At 41.0% G+C, this 23,967-nt stretch overlaps 3 protein-coding genes across 4 annotated transcripts; 2 read left to right on the top strand and 1 right to left on the bottom strand.

Moving 5' to 3' along the window:
• Window positions 1–225: 225 nt before the first annotated feature.
• Window positions 226–8,700, bottom strand: ushbp1 (Usher syndrome 1C binding protein 1). The gene is made up of 14 exons (XM_070832418.1): window positions 8,522–8,700; window positions 7,260–7,483; window positions 6,890–7,026; window positions 6,473–6,636; window positions 6,076–6,267; window positions 5,693–5,940; window positions 5,394–5,534; window positions 5,117–5,205; window positions 4,865–5,000; window positions 4,363–4,597; window positions 3,483–3,641; window positions 2,442–2,539; window positions 1,763–1,885; window positions 226–1,614 (listed from the first exon to the last, which is right to left on the bottom strand). The coding sequence occupies exons 1-14, from the start codon at window positions 8,525–8,527 to the stop codon at window positions 1,449–1,451; spliced, it is 2,118 nt and encodes a 705-aa protein (XP_070688519.1). The 5' UTR covers window positions 8,528–8,700; the 3' UTR covers window positions 226–1,448.
• Window positions 8,701–9,534: 834 nt separating this feature from the next.
• babam1 (BRISC and BRCA1 A complex member 1) lies at window positions 9,535–14,582 on the top strand. Of its 2 annotated transcripts, none has more exons than XM_070832314.1 (9): window positions 9,535–9,641; window positions 10,097–10,565; window positions 10,664–10,722; window positions 10,802–10,922; window positions 11,061–11,139; window positions 11,258–11,282; window positions 11,389–11,518; window positions 11,692–11,778; window positions 13,562–14,582. In XM_070832314.1, the coding sequence occupies exons 2-9, from the start codon at window positions 10,131–10,133 to the stop codon at window positions 13,760–13,762; spliced, it is 1,137 nt and encodes a 378-aa protein (XP_070688415.1). In that variant the 5' UTR covers window positions 9,535–9,641; window positions 10,097–10,130; the 3' UTR covers window positions 13,763–14,582. The 2 variants fall into 2 exon arrangements, with proteins under 2 accessions (XP_070688415.1, XP_070688413.1); XM_070832312.1 differs by having other exon boundaries at window positions 9,541–9,641; window positions 10,117–10,565.
• A 1,922-nt stretch (window positions 14,583–16,504) lies between these two features.
• On the top strand, window positions 16,505–23,383 carry plvapb (plasmalemma vesicle associated protein b). The gene is made up of 9 exons (XM_070832379.1): window positions 16,505–16,924; window positions 17,225–17,401; window positions 18,255–18,348; window positions 18,801–19,002; window positions 19,102–19,321; window positions 21,378–21,527; window positions 21,779–21,892; window positions 22,317–22,424; window positions 23,037–23,383. The coding sequence occupies exons 1-9, from the start codon at window positions 16,721–16,723 to the stop codon at window positions 23,043–23,045; spliced, it is 1,278 nt and encodes a 425-aa protein (XP_070688480.1). The 5' UTR covers window positions 16,505–16,720; the 3' UTR covers window positions 23,046–23,383.
• The last annotated feature ends 584 nt before the right edge of the window (window positions 23,384–23,967 follow it).

Genomic DNA, 23,967 nt, shown 5'->3' with positions numbered 1-23,967 from the left:
CCTCAGTCATGGAACCAATTGGCTATTGTCTGATGATGATTTGGACTCTGAGACCAATGTTTTGGCGCTTCCGGTATAGTTATCCCAAAAGGGGCATGCGTATGTGCTGATGTTCTTTGTGAGGAGGGAGCATGTCACCCAGTAGATTGATCCGAGATAGATCCCTGAAATCTCAAACTATTCGGATGGCTACTTGAAAGAAGTATGAAAATGTGCTTTTAGTGTAATTTGGGTGAACTGACCATTTAAGAGAAGTGTAAATAGTGAAAGGTAGAGACAACAAGCTTGAGAGAACTATGAAAGTGCTCAGAAGACAAATGGGCTGGCCGTACATTTTGTGTGCACATCATGTGTGCCATTGTCCGAGCCCCCATCCCCCTTCTGTGAGCTTTGTCACAACAGCACGGCCGGTCAGGAGTGGCTTTATGGAGTCGGCTTGTATGGGAAAAAGGGACATGTGTTCTCGTGAGGTCAGTCCTGAGGTCCTCAGTGGGCTCAGGTCTTGAATCAGCCTCACACATTCATGACTGCAAAACAGCTGTTTCTCTGAAATAACGCATGTGTCTTGTCACATGTGACTCCTGTTGGACTAGTTACGTTTGGGAATCCAGTTCAGTTTATTGGAAACTCTCACAAGCAGTGAAAAGACACAACAGGCAGCGTTTTCCGTGTTCTACTGCCCTGCATGCTCTATATTCAAGAGCCAATTAATACCTGAATGGACTGCTGTAGACGTCATTATTGGGTTGAAAGATAAATAAATACATATATTTTTACAAAAACGGCATGCGACATGCTTGTGTCCCTGGGAGGCTGTACAGTGACGCTTTGAACGAAACGTCAGCATGCTAACACGCTCCCAATAGCAAAGCTAATATGCTGATATAAAGCAGGTATAAGACTTACCATGTTCACCATCTTAGTTTCATATATTAGCATGCTAGCATTTGCTTATTAGCACTTAACACAGAGTACAGCTGAGGCTGATGGGAATGTCATTAGTTTTGCAGGAACTTGGTTATGAACTTGGACAAATTAAAATTTTGACCTGATGATGAAGATGAGTAGTCACCACCAAAGCTTTTACAGTTTATCCTGAGCAGGACATTGATTTTAATCAAAATCCTTCTAATATCTGTTGAGGCATTTCACTCAAGACCACAAATGTCAACCTTGTGGTGGCACTGGAAGAAAAGTCTGAGGATATCTGTACAGTATCAACTCTCATGGGCCCCCGGGCCAACTGACTGACATTGTCCTCCATGGAGCCAAGCTGCCAGCATGGATAAAAATTGCAGTGATGAGGCTTTTATCTGTGTGGCCCCATAACTTCACAAATTATGAAAATACATGAGAGTGACTTGAATTCAGCAGGACTGAACATTGTCGCTGACGTGGATAAATTTGACGAACAGGAAGGCTGATTCTCTGCCTGAGGAATCTCAGGATCACAGGACCGTCTCTTCCCTCCTCCACTCCAAAGCCTCCCCTGCAGCTTTCGGCGTGTCGCCCTGCTGGTGGTGACTCTCCGTCATGGCTGCCACTTTCTGCTCCAGCCTCCACACCTGCTCCCGGTACTTCCTGCGAATCTGCCGGTATGAACTCAAGGCTTTACTGAAATGGAAGAAAGTGAAATACAATTTAGTGCACTCGCTTTAACAAATACACTACGATCTGCTGCTTTCCAGCTTGCAGATTAGGAAGATGACGATGAAGAGAGAAAAACATGCAGTCTATTAAATGTCTTTCTTGTGTTTCTTACCTGTGAGCTTGTGTAAGCCGAGCAATCTGCTCTCCATTGTCTCTCCTGTGGGGTGTGCTGTCTGACAGAGCTGTGCTTAGTGAGTCTTGGACTAAAGCCAGTCTCTTCTTCAGGGCTTGTTCCCTGAAAACAAAACATGTTTCCTCTCAGAAATCACATGAAATCCATGAATAGAATCAGAAAATGTCTTTGTGATGTGCCCTTGACTTTTGAGCAAACATGTTACGAAGTGTTAACAGCAGTGCTTTATTTAGAAGTATTCACTACTCTGCACTACACTCTTCACTGAGGTTAGAAAAAGGATGTTCTCTAAAGCATCTGATGGAAAAAACTAGAAGCCCTTTATGTCCAAAGTCTGCTTTTCTTCTGACAGCGTTCCTAAGCAACAGATAACACCAGGCAACAGTTGTCTGAAGGATGTTTTACACAGGCTGCAGCCGTCAGGTACCTTTTCTGTATCTGTGAATGCACAGATTTCTCCATGTGACATTACATTTGTTAATTTTCCCGTTTTTCCTTGTTAAGACACTTCAAGTCTAATATTAAAATACATTTAATAGGTGCTTTTATTGATAGTATTTTATAGTTAGAGGGCATGATTATCATTCATGTAGGGAATTGTTGCAGTGTTAGTGCCACGCTTTTAACACTGGACCACAGAGAAAAGACCGTGTCTCACCTTTGCAGGACGGCCTGCAGCTCTTTCAGAATGGGTCTCATTCGAGGGCCAGCGATGTCCTCGTCACTACCCAGTTTAGCAGCATTTTCACAGAGTTTCTGTAAAATAACATTCAATTAGCATCCCATTTAAAGCCCAACCCCCCCCCTCTTCCCATTTAGTTCTGTATTAATGAACATGGTATACATAGTTATCTAAAACAGTGGTTCCCTAACTTTTCAGCTTGTGACCATCTGAAGCGAAGCAGTGTTGCAGAGGTGGACACTATCAGCCTTTCAAGCATATATATAGTATATATGGCATATAGTTTCCAATATGTTACAATAAAAGACAGGGTTAGAGAAAAGTCAGAAAAAATTTAGTTTTTGTGGTGCAGAAACACATTTTTTTTCTTTTTTATTCCCCATCTTGTTCACCACCTTGTGACCTCTCAGATCTTTGTGGGGACCCGACCCCTAGTTTGGGAACCACTGAGCTGAAGGCTGGGACAGAACAGTGCAGAGCAGAATAACATTTATCATGCTGCAAGCAGAATGGCGATTGTTGTCTCTAGGATCAGTTATTGAACAAAAGCAAGTGATACTTGATCTGTATGCATCCAGATAAAATCTTTGTTCTTTGAAAACATTAAAGAGAAACATCGAGGAGGAAAAGAAGCCGGTTTTAGAGGGAATTTTTAGTCCTTGAGGCACAGAACTTTGTTTGTGACGCTCTGTGTTTACAGTAAGAGACATACATCTGTGTTAACCTAAAGTAGCTGTTCAGTTCTTTCGCATTTGACAATGACAGAGGTGTGTGGTGGGTATGAATCTGTGCTGCGGCGACAGGACAGCCCAGCAGAAGACCTTGTGGAACCGAAATATCCTTCTTGGCCTGGAGGGATTCTGCTTTGGTAGATGTGTGATTTCCCATGTGGGACACCCAGATTTGAATCGGGTCTGCCACAATAGACCAACGTCCTGCTCCCTCTTGCTCATTTCACCTTGACTTTGTATTATTTGAAAATTAAAAAAAAACCTCTCTGATGCCGCTCTGTCCTACCTGTTGCTCAGTCTTACGATCCTCCAGCTCCTCTCTGATGCTTTCTGGAACGAAAGCTCCAGCTGCTTCCTGGGCCTTCTGGGCCATTAAGCCCCACTCGAGACACCTCAGCTCTTTCTCCTTCAGGCGGATTAGAGCTCGCAGATCTGACATCTCCTCCTGAAAATAAACAGTTAAACCATAAACCAGAGCATATAAAGAGCTGAACGCAGATATGGCACAAGTGAAGCTGTGGTGGAAGACTTTCCAAGTCAATGGCAGAAGCACAAGATATAGATGTATGTATTCTATCACAACTAGCAGGTTTCATGTCCACTTTTGTCACTGTTGAGGGAGATTAAAGCCTTTATGCATAGAATTTGGATATGATTTCTGTATTGGTATTGATTAATCTGAATATTTCATAATAATTAGTAGATTTCTGTCTTCTTGTGTTGGTCTGTATTTGTTGTGCTGTATGAATTAATGTTTGAAATAATAGCTTTGTCCAAAATCAGTCCCTCGTTCCTTCATTCACTTTTCTGTTATAGACACTAGTATAGTTTAATCAATAGTGAACAATAAAGTGAGATTTCAGACACTTATCAATCATTAACCTTTTTTTTTTTCTTACATCACTCATGTGTAGTGTCATCCAGCAGTAATTTACACATCTATAAAATGTGAAGCATGGCATTTCACCTTGTTGGTTGACTGGAAAAGCAACATGACGACAAGATACAAGGAGACTATTTATTTTTTTCTTTTTATAGTTTTTGGGGGGTAATTTTGACATTATTGGACATAATCGAGTTGGACAGGAGACCGAGAGAACACCAGTTGGAAACAGACTGTGGAGGCTTGGATCATTTTATCATAAATTAAGACGCACAGCTCCTACCCTGACAGAGATGAGTTCATAGAAGAGAGAAGCCTTCTCTTTCTTGGTGTCTGGAGATTTGGCGTTGTCTTTAGTCCAATGTCCTCCTCTCGATCCAGCCGGATGACCAGTTTCAGGGCTCATTATTCTCTCAATTCCTGGGTTTGGCTTGGGGATACAAATTGCCGCCCGATCCCTCTTTAGGCGCTCAATTTGCTGACGAAGAACAGCCTCTCGATCCCCCAGCTCAGGTCTCCTGCGGGGTTACAAGTAGTGAGTGAAAAAGCTATTTTTGAATTCAAATGTTTTTTATCACTTAAACACTTCAATGAGTCATCCCTGATAGCTTTTGAAACACTTAATCAATAGCATGTAGATCTTTGGTGATGAGACAGAATGATATATGCGGTATTCGTGAACTTTTATCCTCTCAGTCTGTCAATCTGTCATCACTGACATGTTTCCCTCTCTATCCAGTCCTATTACTGTGCTTGAATGTACAAAGAGTACTTGAAATCATCACCTCTGCCCTGTGTGACTCTGTGTTTCCGTCTCCTCTGTGACCCCTGCTGTTGAGAAGGAGGTGGACAGCTCTTCAGTTCCCATTTTCCTGAGCTGAGCTAATGGACTGTCAGCCTGCTGCCTGTCACCGACCGCCTCTGATGAGAGGAAAAACTGTGAGGCTAGCTGCGTGAATGACATGCATGCCCACTGTATATGTAAGCGAATGCGTGCACTGAGCTGGAAGTAGTATTAAAACATAGTATTCAAACACCTGCTGAGTCTGTCTGCGCAGGAATGCTTTGCTGCTTCTTGGCGTCATAAAGTGACAGGAGCTCGCTGTAGGCCTCTTCACACTCCTCACTGTCAATCACAGCCACAAAGACAAAACACAACCTCACTGGATGAGAAGAACCTGGATTACTAATGTTAGATTGCTGACCTGCGTGCATTTATTATTTTGACAGACGTCAAAGAGCGTTACAGGCAAAGACTATGGATATGTGTGCAGACAGGCTATTGTACTTGTGTGTCAGGTTGTATGTGTGTACCAGTATCTGAGAGCCATCTGCAGGGCAGAGCAGTCAGCCTCAAGTCTGTTTAGTGTAATACTGATCTGTTCGGACTCTCCCTTCCTTCGCTCCAGAGCTGCAGTCAGCCGTTCATTTCTGGCCTTCAGCCTCTCAATGCACCTGGGATGAAGAGGGAGAGGGTGACGAAGTTAAGAGCACAAACTGGGGGAAACACTTTTGTTTCATACAGAGTTTTGATTATACAAATAAGAAAGTAATAGAGGCGTTGGCAGTGTGCTGCAGCTGCTTTTTGTTGCTTTGAAACTCCTCAGACTCGCCTGTTCAGTCGTTCTGTCTCAGATTCCAGGTTGATGGGGCTCGGACAAGGACTGCAGGAGTTAACAGAGCCCAGCGGAGAACCATCCCCACCCACAGACAGAGGTGCTACAGCTCTGCTCGACCTTCTGAGGAGTAAAGGGGAACCAGGGAAGGGAGGAGAGGCCCAGTCTGGACTGAGCGCCCCTGCAGTGGGCCGGTAGGAAGGAGAGCGACTGCCTGACCTCCAGGCCTTATGGAGACCGACCAGCTGAAAGACAAGAGAATGAACCACCAATAAACACACTGAATTGTTATAAAATCCAGCCTTTAGCTCCATAAATTGCTGTTGCCAGGACATCCACCACATTCATTCATGTTAATGAAGCAGCAGAGCTTCTCCCACCTTGTTCGTCTCCTCTTCCATTTGGCTGACGGTGCTTTGCGCTCTCTCCAGCTCCTCCTGGTGACTCTGAAAGGTGCTTCTGAGAGGAGAGTCACGCTTCTCCAGATCATCTGGGATGTCCCCTTGATTCTGGTCCTTTGGCAGGCCAGCTGGGCATGAGATCCCAAACTCTCTTTCCATGTCCTCCAACATCTGCACCCAGTGTGACAAAAATGCTAAAAAGGGCTGATGGGAGTCTGAATAATGATGAATGAATTTATAATATTTTTCTTCAGAGCAAACACAAAAGCAAAAGCAAAGGCAAAAACTAACAATTGTGCTGATTAAGTTGGTTTTATCAGTAAATTTGGCCTAATATTAGTTTTTGTAAAAAATTTGCTTTTGACAGTTTAAATACCTGAGTGGCTTTAACCCAGTTGTCTTGGGCTGCTCTCAGATGCTCTTTGTGCCTGTCCTGGTCGAAAGCTGTGATGGGGGCGGCCCAGGACCTTTTACTGCTGATGGAGTCCTCCACTGATGATAAAACCTCCTGGAGTTTACTCCAGACTACACCACTGCCCCCTAGTGGAGAAAAGGTAGAAGTACAATTAGTCTTGTATAATGACGTGAGGTGCACTTCTGTGGTCCCTTTTGTTGTCTTAAAAAAATGTCTTATGATAAATATTTTATATAACATATTGATTGTTCTTTCTGATACAAAATGCCTTCTCCGGCTTGGTTGGAGGAAAGATCACCCACATAAAGTGCACCCAAGAAGCATCCAAAAGATGTGGTCTACTGAATAAAGACAAAGTTATGCAGTGTCGTTGCCAACCTCGGCCGGTCAGTGGAGGTTTAGATGTGGCAGCGGAGGCGCCGTTCCTCTCTGGGCTATTTCTGGCCAGCCTGTGGGACAAGAGGTCGGGAACCAGAGGCCTTGATGGTCTTGGTGGTCTCAGGTCTCCAGGTTCACTGCAGAAAAGCAGCAGCATCAACATTTTTGCTTCTAAACACCAGCGTGTTTATGTTCAGACAAGCTACAAGAAGACTTATACACTGTTTATTGATTATCGAGAATACGTAACAAACGTGGTCTCACCAAAATATTTATTTGAGGTGAACCCAAATTCCTTCATTCAGATCAATTTTCTGGCTCATTGAAGTGCCACAGTTAAATAAATGACTCATCTAATTACTCTCTTTACCTTGGTGCTTTTAATGATCCCATCTTCTTGTTCAACTCAGCAATGATGCTGAGCAGCGTGCCAACTTCAGCCTCACACTGAGCCAGTTCTGCTGGCGAAGGCTCGAGGCTGGCTGCAGGGTCAGAGTCCTCGGGGTCAAGGGTCACATGGTCGATAGGGGTCATCACCTCTGTGTCATACCCTGACCCAGCATCCAGGCTGTCACATCTGACCAGGCTGGAGTCCTGCAGAAACAGGAAATTATATTTGGACTGTAAGGTCATTATTTTATCATTTTCTCTATATTAAAGCAAATGTCCTCTTTTTTTTTCCATTTTTACCAAAATAACACATAATATGTATGTTCTTACTGCTTGTAAATAATCATATTTCAGTGAAGAGTAGCTCGTTATTAAATGTTGTAAAATAGTGTATCAGTAAACATCCACTCTAATAATCTGTTACGCTCTTGAACCACACATTGTTGCTGCACTATTTAGCAGCTATTGTTTTAAGCAGCGGAAAAGGAGGAAACTAAAACATCCTGAGATCCAACTTCCTGCCCAGCAAATATTTGTGGACCAAACCATCTTTTGTTGTATACAAAGAATGTCGGCTAAATGCCTAAAACGTGAAATAAGAGCAAAGCGTCTCTGTTTAATTCTGCCATAAAATACAGATCTTGTCAATAAATATGCCAAAATAATACGATCTTGTAACTTCCATCTTGTATGTAGAATTCAAACATGTATTGTGCAGACAATGGTCAGCGACATACTTTAAATTCTTTAACCAGCCAGTGATACACCCATTATAACCACCGTTTCCAATTCAGAGCCACAGACAGGCCATTCAGGCAAGGACTGGGCAAAGCACATAACACACATAGATCAGCAGACTAACATATTTACAAATTCTGTGAATTTAGAGTGTTTGAATGTGGGAATGACACCACTCATATGATGTAAATGTGTTCTACATTGATGCCACTCAGTCAGCAGTATAACTCATTAAACATTCCTCTTAATGGTCTTAATTCACAATGGTCAGATCAGATTTCACACCAATGCAAGACGTTATAATTCTGTATAATATTTCAGTCTGTTTTCAATCTTGTTTAAGGACAAAGTGCATTATCTCAGCAAGGCATCTCACAGATGTTTTAAGTACACTACAGTCTTACAGACTTGTCACATTTGCCCAGGAAACATGTAACGCTCCAAGTCATGTAACTTTCAATGTAATTTTCAAGCCAAGCACTGAAACACTTGATCATAACTCACCTCCATATTTCTTGATCCTGATGACTGCAGCACTGATTTAGTTTCTGCTGTGGCTGTTCATTGCCTACATCTAAACTTTAGACAAAATGAAAGGATGTTTTCTTCAGTCCTGCTATTTGTGTTATTATATTTTCCAGTAGTTAGTCAGTGTCTAGTGCAGTCTGCTCTCTACATGTCTGCCAAACAGTGTTTAGTGTGATGAATGAAGTAAGTGGAAAACACTCAGAATTTCATCCCCACCCATTCCTCGTCACTTTGTGTCCTTTCCTGTTTTGTCCACTGGTAGCCCCCATGCCTTTTCAACACATCGGTTGAGCTATGATGTTATGTAATTACAAAATGCATGAGGATATATACAATTTGGACCATGACACAGACTTAATAGACGTGTTAAAGGATGTTTTATTATTCATCTCTCTGTTTACTGCAAAGACAGTTTCTTCAATCAACACGGGAGGTACTGGAAGTATTTCCAGACTCTGCCTCACATTGAAAAGAAGTAATGAATTTCCAAATTAAAGAAATGAGGAGGAACTGAATTCCAATATGAAGAAATGTGTCCTTTGTACACAGCATAGCAATATTACCTAGAATAAGGATATTAATACTGATTAGGCCTCAAATTACATGGAAACTATTATAGAAATGCCTTCAAATCACTTTTTATTAAAATATTCATGTAAGACAAATAAGCTACATATTAACAATTAAAATAAGTTTGCTGCCTGAAACCAATTGTCAGTGTGAGCATGAAAAACATTAATTTTGAGTCAATTAAGCAGTGATTTGTTGGTGGTGCTGTATAAATGAATCACTTTAATGGGACGGATTCATAAATCAGTATTCATTTTTTATTTTTGGTCATTTTTTACGTTACTGTTGCTGCTTTTACGACGCTAAAACGTCATGAAGGCGACGGAGTTAAAAAGGGGGAACAGAAAAAACGTCACCTTCCCGTTAAACTTCATTACCCATAGTGCGTTTACACTTCCGGGTTGGGTCATTTCCGGTAAGGAAGTTGTCCGACCAAAACAAATGTTAGCCCGTCGTTGAAATATTTTTCAACTTTCAATGAGTTTCCCTTTGTTTTAATCCTAGAAGTTTCGCACTTGCTCATCACGTAAGTCTACTTGCACGTTTTAACGTTTAACAGTTCACACGTCTCTAGTTTTCTGATTTGCGCTAATTTGTCTTTAAGCTAATGCTAACAGCTCGCATTGCTACTGCGCTGTCATCAAACAGAACATCACTTCACTTTGCGTTCATACAGACGGAATCAATGCTTTATTGTGTATCGTTGTGTATTGTATACTGGCATGGCTATGACAATAGAAATATGATTGTAAAGTAAGTACAGACAAGGAGAGTGGGCGGTGGTGATCCTTGTGCCTCTATGTAGACATTTTAGTAAGTAGTTCCTTTTTAAGGGTTTATAGACATTTGTCTTTTACTTACCATTATTACTGGTATGTGTTTGAGAGACCACTCTATGAGTCTAAATTTTATTTGCATTTTTATATTGGTGCCAACTACAGATAAATGTAAAGGAAATTCTGTTTTTAAATTTGTGAACAGTTTCTGACTCATCATCTTAGCAACCTGTGTATCCATGGAGACGCCAGAGCCAGGCCCAGCTGATGGAGAGGAGCATCTGGTGGAGCTGCGACCTCGGACACGCTCCAACCCAGAAGGTGCTGAGGACAGGCGCAGCAGTACGGGCAGCCTCGGAGGAAACAGTAACCCCAACATATCTCAGCCCGCCGTGGGAAGTCGTGTTGAAGGGGAGGGCGAGGCTTCAACCAGCGACAGTCCGCCGAGCTCCACCACCACAACCGTCTCGGCAGCTGCAGCTGTAGCCGTGGCCCCCCCTGCAGCAGTAACAGCAGTGGCTGCTGCCAGTGCCACAGTGCCTCTATCCACTGCTGCTGTTGGAGCCAAAGAGAGGCCGAAGCCCACGCAGCAGCAGCCCACGTTGACGACGTCCGTCCCTCCACCAGCAGAGTACCAGCTTAGAGTTCCTCGTGTCAACTGTCCAGAGAAAGTGGTAGGCCCACATTACAGCTCTGACTTATCTTCACATGGAAATCAAGACTTACTTTCACCATAAGTCTTTTACTAACATGTGTTGTCTTTTTACGGCAGATCATCTGCTTAGATCTTTCTGAAGAGATGTCGTTGCCAAAGTTGGAGTCATTTAATGGGTAAGCTACAGTAAAGTAAGCCTTCCTTCCCCTGTGCTGGTGTTTCATTTGTCATCACAGCCTAATCTCTTTCATTTAGGTCTAAAACGAATGCCCTAAACATATGCCAGAAGATGATTGAGATGTTTGTGAGAACTAAACACAAGATTGATAAACGGCATGAGTTTGCCCTGGTAGTAGTCAATGATGACGCTCTGTGGGTGAGTACAGGACTCTCTTGATCTGCTTCACATGTCATTGTACAGTGTCTGTGCAGGGTATCTATGCAACACATCTCCAATTTTTCTACAATTTTGCCACATTTTTGTTCTCTTTATGTATATGTATTTGTGCCTCAGTTGTCAGGCTTCACCTCGGACCCCAGGGAGCTGTGCAGCTGTCTGTATGACCTAGAGACCAATGTATGCGAGTCCTTCAGTATCCTTTCTCAAAACGTATTCTTAAACAATGGAAATAAAGGTCCTTCTATGAAGCGATGTATAGGATATTAGATCAATTCTAGTCATTACATTTCAGCCTTAACTGTCCTCTGTAGACCTGGAAGATCTGCTTAATGTAATGTAAGTCCTGTCTGACTGTAAAACTTTTTGGTCTCTAAAAATACATGAAACGTTGCATATACGTGTCGTTTACTGGAGGTCATCTCTTCTTCTGTTGTCCTCGCAGTCGTCAGAAGATCGAGCTGCCGTTGATGGAGAATGTTCAGACCATCCCCCCTCCATATGTGGTGCGGACTGTGCTCATCTACAGCCGTCACGCAGGACAGCTTCAGTTCAACCCTTCTGAGGCTGTTAGTGTAAGTGCGAGACCTGCTGAGACTTTCTGTATTTTAGTTGGTTCATTTGTTTCTTTTAAATGTGAAGCTGACTCTTTGTTGTTTGCCGTCTTTGTGTGTTGTTGGCTGCTTTGAGCAGTGCACTAACTTTACACTAAAGTTTAAATCTCGCTTGTTCTTGTGTCCTTCTGCAGAAAATGCTGCAGTCTCCATATTTTTTCTTTGATGTGGTCTACCTGCACAACGGGGTAGAGGAGCAGGGGGATGAGACCAGCTGGAGGGTGAGTGAATAAGCTGATCAAGGGACATTGATCAGCTTTGATTGTGTCCCAGGACGTGTGCTGTAGTTTGGCTCAACTTTGTTTGGTGTGATGCATCATTAGTGTGTTTCAGTAGTACAGAAAATGTGGTATCATTGTATCAGTGCTGACTTGTGTTTTGCCTCTTTGAGTGACTTTCCTACACAGCCTGTGAAAGGTCACAGTGAAATTTCTTGAAATTGTTTTGCTTTCCCTCTGACCCATAGAGAAATGCTGAGCTCTGTTATGCTAATGTTTCATGTAGTAGACTGCTGCCGTGACCACAGTGCAGATGGGAGCTCCCTCAGCTATGGCTCAGGCACGAGTCTGTATCACTGCAGCTACATAGATAACTAGTAGAGCTAGTAAACTCTCTCACCGACTGCTGCAGAGGCTGGTTGACCCAGGCTGTAGATGTGATTATGGCAAAAGCCACAGGCTGACAGTGTTCTGGCTGCTTCTGCTTCTGTTGCTGTGATTGTAGCGGTGATACATTAGTTTATAACTGTGTAGCACTAACTACACGCAGGGGCTGTGTGTGTGCAGTGAATAGACATCGTTGCTCTTTGGTTGTGCTGGCAGAGTGTTGTATTGAAGCTGCTGCACTCCTGAACTGCTGTGGCGCATTGGTAACATGTGTCATATCTGATGGAAACATCACACGTTCAAATCCCATGTAGCTTAACAATGCTGTCTTGGGTAAAGTTAATAGGAGCAGTCAAGGTTACAGCTACTGTAGCCACATCCATCGCATCATAGATTCAACCACAAAGTCACGCTGTAGTTTGAGCAATAACCACATCCAGAACCACAGCGTCAGCCACCATGGCCATCCATTCATCCAAGTCCTTCTGTCCATATTACTAATTCTGCAGAGTGTGGAGGGATGTTGTGAAAACGGACTTTAATACAACAGCTTTTCTTTTTTTATTCTATTTCTTATGTCCGAAAAGCATTCGTTTAACATGAATCTTTTTACGCAGTATGAGCACTACTGCAAGCACACGTATAAACAAAAATGTCTTGAAGTATACATCTGATAACCATTTTAGCTCAGAGGTTTTCTTTATAGCATTAGCTTAAATTATTTACAAATGAACATGGGAAGCTTTCACCTTAGATACTACAAATGGATGAAGAAAGTAGAAAAAATGAATAGAAAGAGAGCTGTTAGGTGCAATAAGAAAGGGCTGATGTACAGCAAACCAACAAACCCGGCAAGGAACCCTGACAGGCTGATGCAGGTCTTGAATCACCCTGAAGGGTTTTGTTTTGCAACAATTGCTCACTGTACATCATCCAGTTTATTACACAACTACTTACCAAAGAAATCAACAATTTAAGACAAAATATTGATTTTAAAAATGATTTAACTGATTTAAATATGATTTTATTGCTTCAACTAACAGAACAGTTTTTAACCATCTGCTATACAGAAATAGCAGACGGTAGAACGCCATAATTGACAAATCAGAATCGAGTATTCAACAAAGCTGTGTAATAAAATAATGTAAACACAGTATATTGTCATTTATTTATTCCATCAAATCAGCTATAGTCTAACCGTATAGGTTTAATGTACTCAATCCGTAAAAACTTTTCATTTTGGACTTTGAGCGACAACCTTTCCATAATAAATATGTCACATGTTATTACTATCCTTTCATCAATGGTGGGTGACTCTGATTTTAACCACTTCCCTGTGACTTTTCAAATGAAGCTGTGATCTGGATATTTCTATATAAGGCGTGCTTTCTGTCTCCAGGACAACTACACCTCGTTCTGCAACCTGGACTCCAAGGGCGTGTGCTATCGGTTTGAAGTTTCCCTGAGTGGACCTGCCATCGAGCTGCACAACTGCATGGCCAAACTTCTGGCTCACCCTTTACAAAGACCTTTCCAGAGTCACGCGTCTTACAGCCTGCTGGAGGGGGAAGACCCTCAGGACATTGAGGCAACAGTCTAAGACGGCACGCACTCATAAAGCCCTGCTTCTCTGTTAAATTCACACTCTGTAGTTTAGCAGAAAAGAGCAGGAGTTTTCCTTATCACCTTATTACTGAGGGGTTTTTCCATTAACTGCTGTAGGGCAACAATAGAGTATTTGGGAAAACTGTCATAGTTCTAAAGAAACAAGGATTTCAGCAGATTAATACTAAATCAATCATTGCGTTTCCATAAATGAATGAGTCATTGATTGTTTTAAGCTGAGGAAGTAATAAAATGATCCGGTTGTTCACTGTAAAACTGCTGGAGGTCTCCTGGGGACGATGATGAAGTGGATATCGGAAGAGTCCTGGAAGGAGGAAACAATGGTTACAGTATCAGGCTTTGTTAGCAGTTCATTTTTCTTTTAAATTTTAGACTACACGGCTCTGTCCGTAAGTCTTAAAGGGTGAAATCAGTGCAAACCTCTGACTGTTTTCCATAGCTGGCCTTTTGAGAACTGTAATAAGATGTACTGTATCACAGAGGTCACATCTTCTGTAATATTGCCTTTTCCTTTTAGTTCCCACCTTTTGTTGCCTGTTTTAATATATTTTCTATTTTATAAGGGGGTTGTTTTCAATCATTTGTTGATTTGTCACTCTTGTCTGTTCCACAGACAATGAAAGAATGTACAGTAATGCAGATGTGGCCCCTCTTTTGACAATGATCTCTGTGGCACTGATGGATTTATTGTGAAAAAGGCCCCTTGTACTGCCAGTCTAGCTGCACTTGAAAGTCACTGTATAGATGAGCTTTTTGATGCTGTTTCTGGATATTAAAAGGCATGTTTAATCATATTTTCATGTTCACATGTGCTTTCTACGTTTATGTCACAAGATGGCAGCAAATTCCCTCTAGAGATATCTGAATTCAAGAAAGCTGCTGTGGTCCAAGAGGGTAAAGAATAGTCTAGTTTTCTTTATAGGTACATCCTATGTTCTGAAGTGTAAAATTAATCAGTGTTAATTTTGCAGTCTCTTCCGCTTAAGTATCCAGACATAGTCACTGTCGAGAACAACTCTAATTTCTCCATCTACAGGCCTGTTTGACAGCATGGTTAAGCAGTTATTGCAGCTACTGTTTAAATCCTTATCTGTTATATGAACCAATGACATGAATATTGCTTCAATGGTAAATATATATTTTCCTTTCACCCTTAAAGTGTCTGGTCAGTTATCTTAAGAGGTGTTTTTATCTCAGTCTTTAACTGTTTGGTTTCCTGTTTTTGTTCAGTAGTTGATCCAATGTCTGCTCTGACTCCTGATAGTCACTCATTTTCTGTCACTCTAGCATACCTTCATAAATTAGTTTTTTTTCCGGTGAGGACAGGTTGTCAGGGAGACAATGGGGCGCAGGAAAACCCCGGGCTCAGAGGGCCTTTCCCCTTTCAAACACACTTCCCCAGACGAGCTGGCTGTTCCCCACGTCATCACCGCAGATAACAGCACGGGGGGGATCCAGTGTGGCTGTACTGCAGGGAGAATATGTTATTCCCTCATCCCTGAAGAATCCCCATTGTTTGTCATTTTTTCACTCCTCCACTGCCATGACTCCTTTCCGTGCTTGCTTGCAACAGGATATGGTGGATTTTTTTTGTTTTTTTGTTTGGTATTTCTTGCTTTTACTCCTAAATTGGTTTGCATTGTTCATCCACCGCCAGGGGAATATGATCAGGAATTCTGTCACAATTTGGAGTGGCTAAATTTAAATGTGGCACTGATGGGTGATCTTTCCTGGTTTCCTCTATAGCACATGCAAACAGTGGTGGAAAATTACTTGAGTGCAATTCTGCAGTTGAAGCCTTGTTTTCATGTACAGTCGTGTCCAAAAGTCTGAGACCACATTGAAAATCTCTGCACTATTTCTATTTTCATAAGTCATAACGTCTTGGGATTTAACTGTTTCTGAATCCTCGAACTCTCTGATCATTTTCAGATTTACGTGAAAATATGAACTATTTTCAGTGTGATCTCGTAATTTTTGTACCCCACTGAAATTAAATTTTAGATACATTTTTGCCCAGAACGAGGACTGTGGATTTTGTCCTCCTTCGTTAACATTAGAAGCACATTAAGAGTGGATCTTTTGGATGACCAGGAGGAATGATTACAGCAAGAAAAACCTGTTTCAGAGTACACATACAGTATACAAAAGAGGGGGAAAAAGAAGACACGGGCACCATTTTGAAATTAATATTCATGAGACCATGATCTATAACAAATTGGATCAATTCTTATATATCAAGTATTGATTTTGAAGACTAATTTCAGTAATACTGGTACTTTCACATACACATAAAATGGACTTTACAGTGAAGTAAGTGACATCTTTTTTCCAGTAATTCTGGAGTCTGGAGTAGATGTATGTATGTAGCATTTCCAAAGAGGTTACCACGCATTTTGTGGAAAAGCCACATCAGCCACAAATCATCATCACAATTTATAATAATTGTTGCAATATTTCTTAAAACATGTCTTAAGGGGATCTTTAAATGTGATTGAATCTTCCTGTCTCGACAATCTTCTTTTGTTCAAACTTGGAAAATGTGTCATTATCCTGGCAGTGGTGCTGCTGGGGGCTGTAACTGTGACAGAGGTCGATGAGGGAGGAGAGGGGAGGGGAAGGGAGGAGAAGAGAGGGGAGGGCCAGGATGGACTGGAAGTGTGCCTCCAGCAGCATTTATAAACATGGCCCCTTTACACACCTAAAGGTCATTGTTTACATCCATCCAAACACGCCATTTCTGCCTGTATGTTTCTACACCCCGACTGTGTGAAACAAACAATCTCACCACTGGCTTTTCTTGCATTTCTGCTCGACAGTGTTCAGCCTGAAGCCTCAGCACCTGTTCTGACGAGAGGATCACACCTTGGGGATTTTGTTGTTCTTTTTAGATCTCCCAAAACCGGCTGCCACCATTTCACCTCCAACAGTCATGTACAGCTCCAGCTACTCCCAGGCCAAGTTTGGCCTGGAGGCCAGGGAGCCCCTGCACAAGCCCAGAGGAAAGAGCTGTGGCTACTATATGAGGATCATCTTCTTCTTTTCCTCTCTGATCCAGTCTCTGATCATCGTCAGCCTGGTGCTCTTCCTCATTTATGGACAGCCAGAGAAGTCTGCAGAGGAGAAGAGGGTCAAGGTCAGTGATTTACTATACTCTACTATAATAATTATAGGCTCAGCTTTGTGTCTGATATAATTTCTACACAAAAAAATGTAAAATGACATCCATTTCCAAGTGAAGTAACAAGAAGAAAACACATTTTTTTAGTGGAATGGGACTTTAAGACTTAATTAGGCTTCAAAAGTGAGACGGACTTGGTGTTTGTGACAGCATCAATCATCAGCCTATTATGTTTTATCTTTTCATTTCACAACATGTTCAGAGCTTTAAACATACACTGACGATGATGATGCTGTGTTATCTGATGTTCTGAAGGAGCTGGAGCTGGGCTTCAACAGGCTGAGTGAGAACAGCATCCAGCTGAGAAAGGAGAAAGGCGAGCTGGGAGCTCAGCTGGGAGCTTGCACAGCTGGGAAGGCCGCTCTGGAGAAAGAGATGGAGAAGCTGAAGGCTGATGCTAACAGCACAGAATTTGTGCTGAAAGAAAAAATAGTAAGTAGATGACACAGTTATACTAAGAAGCAGGCAATTTTGTGCAAAAGTTAAGTAGTTTTTAACACCTCTTTATCATCTTTGAATAATTCAGCTGACAACAAGAGCAAATCAATTTTCACAGTGTTCAAAAAAACACAATTATTTCCTTAGGAATTGTTGTAGTTTTCATATTGGTCATCAGTGGTGGAGGAAGTAGTCAGATCCTTTACTGAAGTAAAAGTAGTAATTGAAATTTGTCTGTATGTATTATCAGGAAAATGTACTTCAAGTACTCAATGCAAGAAACGTGACTGTCACACTATTATGAATTATTAAACAGTAAGATTACTGTTGTAGTTGGTTGAAGTGGAGCTAATATGTAAATAATTTACATATGATTATTTTCCATTACTGATTGATATGCAGTTTAGTTTGTAAAACAAAAACTAGTGAGAAATGGTAATGCCACAGTGACACCTCCACAAGCCTTGTTTTGGACAAATATTGGTCAAAATAAAAAGATAAAATAATACACAAAATAATTAAAATGATTACCTGGGAAAAGCAGTGACATCGGAGAAGCTAGAACCATGAAAAGTTCAGAAAATTTCAATAATCGGACAGTCAACTAGTTCTGGATACTTTAATCTATAGTAAAGCAACATTTTAGAAGCTCCTTATACATTTTGTATAGAAAATGTGAATTTGTAAAGTAACTAAGACTGTCAAATAACAGTTTAATAGAACTTATGTACAGGAGAGTAAATGTACTTAGTTATATTCCACCACTATTGGTCATCATGGTAATGAAACAGAACCCACAAATCATTAATCATCCAGTAAATATGTATGTTTTTTTTTCCTTTTGTAGACTAAGTGTGAGAGAATTAATTTGAACACACTCACCATGATGGCGCGGCGTCCCACTCTTCCGATCCAGTCCCCTGTTGTGGTCACTCCCAACAGTATGTACTCCACTACCACACTTTGTGGGAGACTTGGTCACTAATGCTCTGATACTAATGAAACGTTGTGAAAAATGTATCTGTTGATAAACATCCACTGCATTAGAAACATTAGAATTTGCACAAGTGTATGTGCATTTTGTAGATAGTTTATTACCCTTTATTAATGACTCGTAGAATAATGACATGGCACATTATTAGAAAATGAGAAACTCATTAGCAGTGATAGCAGTGACATTAGCAACTAAACCTGGCAACCCAAAAGTTCTTTTTATTAATGTCAAATAACTAATCTACAAAACGATTTACTAAACATGAGCACTTTGTAAAGGGCAACTTATTAGAAAGTGGTACCAGAGTATTTGTAAAGAAAATTCCAGGGTTAATAAATGTGTAACTGTCTATTGAAGTTTTCCTGTGACAATACACACTTTTTTTACTGAACTCTCCAGGTGAGGTGAAGACTTTGCACACCCTCAACGCCCAGCAGAAAGCTATGATAAATCTCATCGAGGCAAACTTCACGCAGACAGTTCAGTACCTGAGCCGGGAGAGAGACAGCGCCATCAAAGACAGAGACACACACCACCAGGGGGCCATCACCCTGCGCAGGGAGAACGTCATGCTGAAGGAGCAGCTCACCGTCTACACCAGGTACCGTCTGCGTCTCCGTCTGCTCCGAGAGCACAACTGGAAATATCAAGACTAAACACATTAAAGTTTTTGTTTGTTTGTTTTTTTTTTTTAATCCAGGAAGTGCAAAGAGGACTTTACTCATTCTTTGGATGGGATCACAACGGTGACCAGGGATTTCCTGAACAGGATCAACAGCCTGTTCCCCCACCAGATGACCTTTCACCTCACCTGTGACAGCCAGCAGGAGCAAATGGAGAAGATACGAAACAGCTGCACAAACCTGTCCCGAGACGTGGAGAACAAGTTCCAGCTCTATTTAGACAAAGTGGGCAACAAGGTGCGTGCAGCATATTTTGTGATTCTTCGAGGTGTGTACAATTCTTTGATTTAATATCATTATTTAAAATGATGGACTTCCAACTTGTCCAGGGCTTCTCCCTAACTCCACTCAGGGATTAAGCAGTGAAATGACTCAATTTTTGCGTTAACAGGAACTAGAATAAACTTACTCACATCCTCTACAAGTAAAACTCCTGCACTCAAAATCCTACTTGGGTAAAAGTACAGTAGTGTTATCAGCCAAACATATTTGAAGTATTAAAAGTATTTGTCCTGCAGAAAAGTGGCAATTTAGGTGTCTTTTTTTCTCATCTTTGCTGTTTTGGTTAACTGCTGTATATTTTTTACCACTTTAGGCCTCAAAAAATTATTTATAGGAAACCATCTGATCAGTTGAGAGGGAAAGTCTATCTTTGGTGGAACTGCTAAGACATCTGACATTTAGAGTATAAAGTAGCCTAAAGGAGAATAACTCAAATGAAGCACCGCAAACCTGTTCCCAAGTACAGTAATGTACTCAGTGGGCTCTCTACCATTTTTTATACGGGTTTTTAGTTTTCAGAGCTTGTACTTCTTTCTTGCCAACCCTCCCTTCAACTCTCCTTAAGCTGATGGAATATTCCAAAGAACAAATTGGATGGGAAACCAATATCTCGAGGGAGGAAGTCTATCCGCTGCATCAGTCATGATAAATCTAGCTAAAGAGACAGACGGCCTCTGAGTCAAGTTCAGGTCAAAGCAGAGGTGACGCATACAGCTCTGCTGACACAGCAGCACTGTACCGAAAAAATTCCCTTAGCAAATATCTTTTTTTTTTTTTTACTCTTTAAAGCAGTTTTTCAGATCAACACTCACTTGGAGGTTGAAAATCATAATTTGTTTTGCCGCTCGAATCCATCTTCACTATGGGCGACCATATTTCTGATTTGTGAAAAGCAACTGAATGATAATGACTGCGAGACTGATTCAAAAACTGTTCTTACTTGATCATGGCTGCCATTAAAGATTATTGTCATGATCGATTAATCTTCCAATTACTTTCTCTGTTGGTCTTTAAAAGGTGAAAATGTATTTAAATGCCTTGTTTGTCCGACCAACGTCCAAAACCCCAAAGATACTCTATTAACAGTGATAGAAAACAGAGAAAAACAGCAAACCCTCATACAATAGAAACTGGAACCAGACAATATTTTGTATTTCTTTCTTAATGATTATTCATTTGATTAACCGCTCGTTGTAGCTCTAAGTTTGGGTTCTGTGGCTAAGAAGTTCCATATATTGATCCCCCAAACAGGAAAATGTGATTCTGCTCTCCTCGTGTTTGTAAATTGGGTGGACAAAATATTAGAAACACCTCTCAATATAATGTAGCCCAGTTCAACCCCACTGCAAACTACAACCTCAGTAATAAACACATTAAATCCATATCTTCTTTATTACATTATTACCTAATTCTAACAGTAGAATTTATGGCTAAATTGCAGTATTGGATAGCATTACATTTTGCAGGTGTAGGCCTACCTAATAAAGTGGCCACTGTGTTTATTTATTTCTTGTTACCAAAAAGTTGCAGTAGATAATGGCTTAAAGTTTCTTTAATGAATCTTAATGTATAGAGTAATTTTGCTATGCTCAAATTTTAGTGGGAAACTTTTCTACACATTGTCTTTAAATGTTTAAAATTAACTTCTGATGGGGTCGAGCCCTCAGGGAGACATTCAGGACAGATGTAATTCCTGTGTCAGCTGAACAACACATACTCTATTGTGCTGTTGACATTAACAAATGCTCACATTGATACATAGAAATAGACACACGGTAAAGAAAAACTGGTGCGATTATGTAAAGGCACCATCTGGAAACACATTTGGTTGCAGTCGAGTTAATGACACATTCTTCACCCACGGCCCATGATCTGAGTGACTCCCTCTACCTTTTTCTGCCACCTCTACAAAAGCAAATATTACATGTAAGCGAAAAACAAAAACAACACAGCATTAGATGAGAAGTATACCACATTTATTCAGTAAATACATTTTATTTTCCTCTTCCAGGTGGCTGAGATCCAGGCCCTGTCCAGTCGTCTGGAGGTGCAAAACTCACATTTGACCTCTAATCTGCAGCAGTGTGAAAGCACTCGCAGTGAGGCAGCCGTCGCGGCCGCCAAGCAGCTACAGCTCACGCAAAAGACCCATGATGACCAGGTAGCTCATATTTGTGTACTGATGTGGGTGTGTGGGCGGGTTGGTGGGAATGGGGAACCAAGGGAGAGATCCACAGAACGAGCTGATTTACCTCAGTGTCTGGTTATAAAACTAACATTGTGGAATTTACTGTTTATGATAATCTGCTCCTGTTTTGCCTGTTTTTTGAAACAAGAATCTAAATTATAAGAGAAAAAGAAACATTTTTACAACGTTTTCCATTTGAAATAAAATGTTTATATTTTCTTCAGATGGAGAAATTACTGATCGAGCAGAACCGGCTGAGAGAACAGAAGAAGCTGCAGGAAGAAAGTTTGTCTCTGAAAGACAGAGAGCTTCAGAGCCTCCGAAGGCTCAATGACAAGGTAAAATAAATACAGTAGACCAGCTATTTACTCTGTACTGGCATTGAAAGAAAATTAGGGAAGAAACTGTGCATACACTCACAAAGCCAAAGTGTATTTGGCTTTCTGAGTGTATACACATACTGACATCCACCCCACACTTTTAAATGAGATTTACTCCTCTGATAATACGGACAGCAGTGCAGAGGTAAGGTGGCGCTTGTGGACTCAGCAGAAAAGAGGAATCTGAGGGCAGCAGCAACAGGAAGGATGGACAGGCGAGATAACAAAAGAAAACCATTTTTTAGGAGTCAGAAGTTCACAAAACGCCCCATTTCAAATTCCAGAGTTATTAGTGTACTGTGTAGGTGGAGAAAAGGCTGCACAAATGTGATATCTGTGTGCAATGTTAAATAATGCTGAAATAATCTTGTTTGTTTTCCAGTCTGGTGTTACCAAAGCTGTCGGCCCAGACTCGGTCCCACAGCAGTTCGGACAGACTCAGACTAAGTGGCGTTCCTTTGAAGCACCTGGCATCAGCAAAACTCCTACGGTAAATTCTATATTAGAATAAATACCATGATCAGATTACTATTCATACAAAATGTAATTACAGTGTTGTGTTTTTTTGTTGAGAGATCAGGTTTAGGATCAATAAGATCAATGAGCAAAAAACCCTCAATCTTTCATATTTTATATAATTCTTTGCTGCTCTTCATTATGTAACAGTGCTGAAACAAGACAGAGTCTGGAACCATTGTAGTGGCTCTGTGAGGCTGTATGGTATAATGTGCAGCTGAGGATGATGGAAATGGCAGTTTTGCTGGTATTTGGTCATTTGTTTTGACCTGATGAAGGCATTAAATAAAAAATGGAGCATGAATGAGCGGAGAATGAATGTGTGTGTGCCAACTTTCAGGGAAAGCCATCCAATATTTTGAATCTCATGGTGCTAGAGGAAAGTCAGTGGGGTTCATCCTCTGAGGAACATTAATGTCTGCACCAAAGTTATGGAAATCAATGTAAAAGATCTGGAGCCAGATCGCTAGCACGACTAAAAATGACCCAAAAAAAAAGCAGAGAAACTTAAGCTCCCTTCTGCTTGATCACCTAATTTCTGTCATTGATATTCAATCTTAATAATCATCAATGTTTTGTCTTCCAGGTGAGATGAAATGACTAAGTGAAGCCACAGTGATCAACATTTTGCCTCTAAAGAATTTCCAAAGGACATGTATATATTCCTCATACAACACAGCCTGTAAATAGTCCATATCAATGATATATTTACTATTATTGCTCTGTGCATGCTTTGTTTAGCTCTTCTTCAAATAAAGGATTCATATGTTTTACTTGATTGAGATCAAACATTTACTGTGAAAAGCTTAGGTGTCTACCCAGATAACTGTAAACATTTCCATGACACTGGTGTAAATATTTTCTATTGTGTGTCACTCACTTTGTGTCTTTGTGTCTAAAATTAAATAACCAAAAACGGACTCACCCCTTAAACGCCTTGTCGTCCGTCTCCTTTGTGTCTCTGGTATTAAAAATACGTCAAAAGCTCAGAGAGGACTTCGGCCGGCAACTGCTCACTTGACTGCTATAAACAGAATACGCTTAAAATAGGCACATTTATGTTTCCTAGTGATTCACACGTGTGAATTTCTACCACAGCCGGTATTTTGGTGGTATTTGCTGGTATTTGGTCATAAACAAAGTATTTGTTTTGACCTGATGAAGGCATTAAATAAAAAATGGAGCATGAATGAGCGGAGAATGAATGTGTGTGTGCCAACTTTCAGGGAAAGCCATCCAATATTTTGAATCCCATGGTGCTAGAGGAAAGTCAGTGGGGTGCATCCTCTGAGGAACATTAATGTCTGCACCAAAGTTATGGAAATCAATGTAAAAGATCTGGAGCCAGATCGCTAGCATGACTAAAAATGACCCCCCCAAAAAAGCAGAGAAACTTAAGCTTCCTTCTGCTTGATCACCTAATTTCTGTCATTGATATTCAATCTTAATAATCATCAATGTTTTGTCTTCCAGGTGAGATGAAATGACTAAGTGAAGCCACAGTGATCAACATTTTG

This window comes from Pempheris klunzingeri, chromosome 6 (genome assembly GCF_042242105.1).
Source record: "Pempheris klunzingeri isolate RE-2024b chromosome 6, fPemKlu1.hap1, whole genome shotgun sequence".
Lineage (NCBI taxonomy): Eukaryota > Metazoa > Chordata > Actinopteri > Acropomatiformes > Pempheridae > Pempheris > Pempheris klunzingeri.
Note: the sequence above shows the minus strand (reverse complement) of the source record. Positions and strands in the feature narration are given on the sequence as shown.

Excerpts from the sequence above, each read along its gene's own strand:
- ushbp1 (XM_070832418.1), bottom strand. Across the intron at positions 7,027-7,259 it reads GGATCATTAAAAGCACCAAG|TGAACCTGGAGACCTGAGAC; the intron begins GTAAAGAGAGTA and ends GCTTTTCTGCAG. Across the intron at positions 1,886-2,441 it reads CTGCAGGCCGTCCTGCAAAG|GGAACAAGCCCTGAAGAAGA; the intron begins GTGAGACACGGT and ends TTTTGTTTTCAG.
- babam1 (XM_070832314.1), top strand. The coding sequence starts at position 10,131 with ATGGAGACGCCAGAGCCAGGCCCAGCTGATGGAGAGGAGCATCTGGTG. Across the intron at positions 10,723-10,801 it reads AAGTTGGAGTCATTTAATGG|GTCTAAAACGAATGCCCTAA; the intron begins GTAAGCTACAGT and ends TCTTTCATTTAG. Across the intron at positions 10,923-11,060 it reads TCAATGATGACGCTCTGTGG|TTGTCAGGCTTCACCTCGGA; the intron begins GTGAGTACAGGA and ends TTTGTGCCTCAG.
- plvapb (XM_070832379.1), top strand. The coding sequence starts at position 16,721 with ATGTACAGCTCCAGCTACTCCCAGGCCAAGTTTGGCCTGGAGGCCAGG. Across the intron at positions 19,322-21,377 it reads TAGACAAAGTGGGCAACAAG|GTGGCTGAGATCCAGGCCCT; the intron begins GTGCGTGCAGCA and ends TTCCTCTTCCAG. Across the intron at positions 21,893-22,316 it reads TCCGAAGGCTCAATGACAAG|TCTGGTGTTACCAAAGCTGT; the intron begins GTAAAATAAATA and ends TTTGTTTTCCAG.